At 45.7% G+C, this 5,815-nt stretch overlaps 1 protein-coding gene across 5 annotated transcripts in view; it reads right to left on the bottom strand.

Moving 5' to 3' along the window:
- Nucleotides 1-3,071: 3,071 nt before the first annotated feature.
- LOC103251525 (40S ribosomal protein S15a) overlaps nucleotides 3,072-5,815 on the bottom strand; it is a 6,841-nt gene continuing 4,097 nt past the window's right edge. For 2 of the 5 annotated variants that reach the window (XM_021708594.1, XM_021708593.1), the window contains exons 4-5: nucleotides 4,739-4,824; nucleotides 3,074-3,217 (exon numbers count right to left, since the gene is read on the bottom strand). In XM_021708594.1, coding sequence (XP_021564269.1) covers nucleotides 3,124-3,217; nucleotides 4,739-4,824 — 180 coding nt within the window. In that variant the 3' untranslated portion in view covers nucleotides 3,074-3,123. Of the gene's footprint in view, nucleotides 3,218-4,517; nucleotides 4,575-4,738; nucleotides 4,825-5,815 lie in introns of all 5 variants that reach the window. The other 3 variants (XR_002481479.1, XM_008050118.2, XM_021708592.1) reach the window with 3 other exon arrangements.

Raw genomic sequence — 5,815 nt, 5'->3', positions numbered from 1 at the left:
AGGTCGAGGCTGTGGTGGCCGGGAGTGGCCACTGCACTCCAGTCTGGGCAACAGTGAGACTCCAACTCAAAAAAAAAAAAACATGGTGACATCTCCTTTGAGAGGCTAGATGCTGGGGATCACAGGTGAGTAATTGGGTTCTTGCTGTGGGAAGCTCAGTCAGTTAGGAATTAACAGATTCCAACAAGGGCGAAGACTGTACCCTCGTATCCCAAGTGCCTAGAGCACTGCTTCAACACAGTAAACATCTCATAAATCCTGGGAGACCAGAATGCACGACAGTGTAGTAAGGACCAGAGAGGAGCAGGCTGTCATTTAAACTAGAGCTGATAATAGTACCCATGATGTAGAATTAAATGAGATGATATGTAATGCTCTTAGCTCCATGCCTGGCATATAGTAAACATTTCACAAGCACTTGAAACTATTAGCCTTGCTAAGGCATCCACTTTTTTTTTTTTTTTTTTTTTTTTTTGAGTTGGAGTCTCACTCTGTCACCCAGGCTGCAGGGCAGTGGCACTGCAGCCTCAACCTGCTAGGCTCCTGTAATCCTTATCCTTCCCCCTCAGCCTTTCCAAGTAGCCAGAACTACAGGCGCACACTACCACACCAGGCTAATTTTTTTTTTTTTTTTTTTTTGAGTCGGAGTCTCACTTGGTCGCCCAGACTGGAGCGCAGTGGCCACTCCAGGCCACCACAGCCTCGAACCGCTGGGCTCCGGCGATCCTTCCGCCTCAGCCTTCCGAGTAGCCAGAATTACAGGCATGCACAACCACGCCCAGCTGATTTTTTTTTATTTATTGTAGAGATGAGGTCTCGCTGCCCAGGCGGGTCTCGAACCCACGGGCTCAGGCAATCCACTCACCTCAGCCTCCCAGAGGCGTGGGATTACAGGCTGAGCCACCGAGCCCGGCGCTAATTTTTTATTTAGAGACAAATTCTCACCAAGTTGCCCAGGTGGGTCTTGAACCCGTGGGCTCAAACAATCCTCTCGCCTTGACCTCCCAGTGCTGGGATTACAGGCTGCGCTAGGCATATTTTTAGAAGTCTAACAATGCAGATTCCTTTTGAAGGAAGGTAAGATTTGTGGTGAATGTAACACGTAAGCTGGCTTTTGGGGACATCTCTGAGGAAGAGGAAAAGGTATTCCAGGCAGGGTGAATCATGAACAAAGGCTCAAAGGTGGAGCATGTATGGGGTCAATGAGGATTCAGGGTTGCCAAGAGTCTCGGCAAACAGATCAGAGCCAAGGGAGATAGTTTCGGGCTCTCAGAGCCGGCCTTTTCCCAGGCCAGGGGCAGGAGAAAAGTTCCCCTCACATGCTGGTCTTACCCAGAGACCTGAGTGGGCTTTCCCCTGGTGCTCCTCGCCGGGTAAGGCAGGACACATGGAGGGCATCCTTGGCAGTGGTTCCTTGGTCACTCGCATGACCTCCTTTGAGCCTGTCAAAGGATCTATGGAACATCCCTCCAGAAACCACCACAGGCATGCTAAATGTAGATGGTATGTTTGTATCCTTGCCACCAATCAGGTGAACAGGGGAGGTACTGAGACCCCTTTTAATGCAATGACTCCAAGTGGCCTGGAGGGCCTGACATCCTAGGTCTCTGGCCAGGGGAGCAGCACCCTGGGAAGGGAGGCTGGGCTCACCCAATGGTGTGAGTGCTTGTCTCTGAGCCATCATTCTGCCAGCAGAAACCTCAAAACTGGGACCTAGTCCCACACCAACCAGCCCCATGTCAAGTTAAACCTACTTACAGGATCACAGTAAGGCCAGTTAGCACCACACGCTTTTTCCCTACTCAGATTTTCTTTTCCACTCCTGACTTCAAAGGACATAGGAGCCTCAAAAATTGGTAATGACAAAAGGAGCCACTTTTGCTCCTATTGAAGTCAGTGCCAGAAACTGAGTCAATCAACACGTCTTTATAGAGGCATCCCTTGGTGCCAGGCGCTGCAGACCAACATTAAACAAACGTGGTCCTGTCACCCTAGAGCTTGACCCTGGCATTACAAGCATCAGTTCTTTGAAGATTTGCTTAGATTCTTACTTCAACTGTAATGTGCTTAGTAAGTGCACTTTACATCATTTTTCCCTCCGCAGTATTCCCATTACAGATAAGGAAACTGAGTAGAAGAGCAGACATTTCTGGTGTTGGATCCCCAAACCCACATTAATTACTCTCAGGTTCCCAAATATCACTGGCCCCAAACCAGAATGACTCCCAACGCCTTTCTCCTAACAGATGGGAGCCATTATCCACCTCATCTCTAGGGAGTTTCTGGCATGCCTATTTTCCACATCTTACAGGAGGCCTTCCATTTAGGAAGCTGACCCATGCCCCAGTCAAGAGGGTTCTCTCCCTTCTTACACATCACCAGGCTAGCTACAGGCAGAGCAGACTGAGGACATGTCCAAGCTCCAGGTCAGCACACTCCATCCCCTCAGCGAACAGTTCCCATCATGTCAGCAAGCACTTGACCCTCTTCTCCAAGTGTTTATTCTAATGGCCAGTGATTAAGCAGAATCTAAAATGCCACCTACAGAATGATCACAGCCAGGCAAAATAAACTCACTGAAAACAGAAAACACTGAAATGTAACTAAAATGGGCCAGGTGCTATGTCTTTGACAGACTGAGATGGGAGAATTACTTGAACCCAGAAGAACTTGGGCAACATCATATATACAAAAAAAATCAGTTGGGCATGGTTGTGTATACCCCTAGTCCCAGCCACTCAGGTGGGTGAGGCAGGAGGATCGCTTGAACTCAGGAGGAGTTTGAGGCTGCAGTGAGCTATGATTGCAACAAAGCACAGCCCTGTCTCCCAAAAAAAAAGCTGGTTTTGGTGTAGAGCAGGGTGAATGTTTTTTAATCCTCTGGACGCAAGTCATATTCAGTCCCCCAGGACTAGACCCATCATCCTCTGGTAAGCCATGAGAATGCCAGTGTGACATCACAAGGCTGTCTTCTTCACTTCAGAGAACAGCATTCACCAAGGATGGCGACAACCGCACACCGCCGCAGATACTATTGTATGTACTGCTGTGAAGGCGCAACACGACCGAGTGGAAGCACCAGAGTCCACTGAGGCTTTTTATTTGTACATATGCATTACATCCCTAGAAAAAGAATCCCAGGATTTTCCCTCCTGTGTGTTTCCTTCTTGCTTCTTCGTGGTCCATGATGCCAGCTGAGGTTGTCAGTACAATGAAACTATGGAATGGGGAAAAAAAATGCTGGTGAGTTGAACTGTTCAACATACTTTCTGAAGAAGAAAAAACACCAACACCAGTGGTTCAATACACCTTCCTGAAAGGCACGCAGGAACTGATATTGCCCATGTGAGCTGGGGACTATCTGGGCTGGCAGCACATGAGCACGGCTCCTGGAACCAAAGACCCAAACCCAGAGACCCCAGCTACACATCACACAACCTGGTCTCTGTAACACTGGGAAACAAGCTCAATTGAAAACAAAGAGTGCCAGGCACAGTGGCTCACACCTGTAATTCCAGCACTTTGGGAGGTGAGAAAATTGCCTGAGTCCAGGTGTTCAAGACCAGCTCCGGCAACATTAAAAAAAAAAAAAAAAAAAAAAATTAGCCAGGCATGGTGGCAAACACCTGTGGTTCCAGCTACTTGGAAGGCTGAGGTGCAGGGAATACCTAAGCCCAGCAGATCGAAGTTGCAGTGGCCATGAGCACTCCTGCCTGGGCAACAGTGAGACTCGGACTCAAGAAAAGAAAACAAAGGCTGGGAATTCCTTCAACTTCAAAATGTTACTTTCTGCTCTCAGTTAAGGACACAGAGTTTGAAGCATTAAAGTATTCAGATGAACTTGAGTCCGAATTGTTTCTGCCACCTACTATATGTATACTAGGTAAGTTATTGTGCAGAGACAATCATATACACAATGTCAGGCTACCTCACAGGTTACTAGGAGGATTAAGGAAACAAGCATAAAGAGATGTCAACTGAGACTTAAAAATAAGTATCCTAATTACAAACAAATGTTTCTCATATTACGTTGTATAATATACAGTAAACACAAAGAATAATATATTCAACCATGTCACCAAACACATAAGGGGGGGTATAAGTTCTCAACTATGGACCAGCATTTACTGTGTCATATTCTAAAGTACTTTACCAAAAGTAAATCAGGTGATAATTTGCAATATAGTGGGAACTGGTCTCTACGAAAAAAATCAAAACATTAGCTGGGCATCGTGACATATGCCTGTAGTTCCAGCTATGTGAGAGGCTGTCGTGGAAGGCCTGACCCCAGGAGAAGGAGGCTGAGGTGAGCTGAGATCATGCCATTGCACTCCAGCATGGGCAACAGAGTGAGACATCCCAACTCAAAAAAAAAAAAGGGGAGCGGGGGGAGACAAAGAAGATTAGCAAACTGAGTCTCCCTAAAGGCCCAGGGTTCTGAAGTGATTTGGTCATGAGTCTGGGATCACAAAGACACACACAATATGAACTAACTGTAGTGAGCCAAAAGAGCAGACCTGAAAGTGGACACAATTCTGCTGTTCTATCCACATAAGCTCTCAGTACTTCAGAACCTGCAGCGAAATGTGGCAAACACATCAGCTATTCTTAGGTCAAGTTGGTTGAGAATAGACAATTACCACTGATTTAAAAAGAAAAAACCACCACAACTCAAAGACAATCTGCATCAGAGTAATTCTTAACATCAACTTCTCTTAACTGCAGAAAATCAACTCACCCAAACTGGCGGGATGGAAGCAGATTATTCTGCCACTTTTCTAGATCTTTAAGTTGCACATCAAATCTGGGGCTGATCACGCCACACTGTATAAAAGAACAACAAAAATATTGTTCACACTTTACCAGTAACAGAAAGTGAGTACATAAGATGCCATTCAAAACAGAATAGTCATACAAACTAACCAACACAACATTTTAATGGACATGAGAAAAAGTAAAGATATGAAAGTCAATGAAAGAGGTAGAACGCAGGCATGCATCCCTGTAGGCTAGACAACAGTCCCAGAACAAATAATTGGATTTAAGAAAGCTAACAGATCAAGCCTTAGATAAGATTGTAGTCTGTTCTTTGTTTTATATATACCAAGGAAGGCTGAAATAAATTTGTAGGGCCTCAAATCCTTAGGCTTATAAACTAAAAGCTGCAAAGTATTAGAGTATGTAAAGAACACACTACACAGGCACTGAACTGAAACCCACTCCCATCAATGAGGTACCATTATACATTTCTGAGGGTTAGTGTCCTACAACCCCAGGGAAATATTTCCAAACTAATCTGGCAGAAAGAGCCAAAAGTTCTTATAATTAACTCATCTCTTTGCTACTGGGACACAGCAGCAACTATCCTCCCAATTAGACGCCAACTCTGTAACAGTAAATATTCAAACATTCTCTAACTCAAGAACCCTTGCTCACAAGATCCACTTCAGTCACTGACACACTTAAAAACAGACATCACTGCAAAAATGTTCCCACTAAGAGCTCTCACACACAAGAAATGACCATGTAAGTACACCGAGGATTAGTACCCTCAAGAGAGAATTCCAGAGGTATAAGACAGCAAATAGTTGTGCACATACACAAGACAATCACGAAAAAGATCCCAAGATGTGTGAGCTAAAGGAGTAACAGATTTGAATTTTCTGTCTGAGTCAGGGTCTCACTCTGTAACCCAGGATGGAATACAGTGGTGACTCACAGCCATATTGACCTCCTGGGTTTAAGTGATCCTCCCACCTCAGCCTCTGGAATACACCACACCTGGCTATTCCCACCCCCCCCCCACCCCCCCCCC

Source organism: Carlito syrichta, unplaced genomic scaffold (assembly GCF_000164805.1).
Source record: "Carlito syrichta isolate Samal-C Ts95f unplaced genomic scaffold, Tarsius_syrichta-2.0.1 Scaffold142996, whole genome shotgun sequence".
Lineage (NCBI taxonomy): Eukaryota > Metazoa > Chordata > Mammalia > Primates > Tarsiidae > Carlito > Carlito syrichta.
This window is presented reverse-complemented; position numbering and strand designations above follow the sequence as displayed.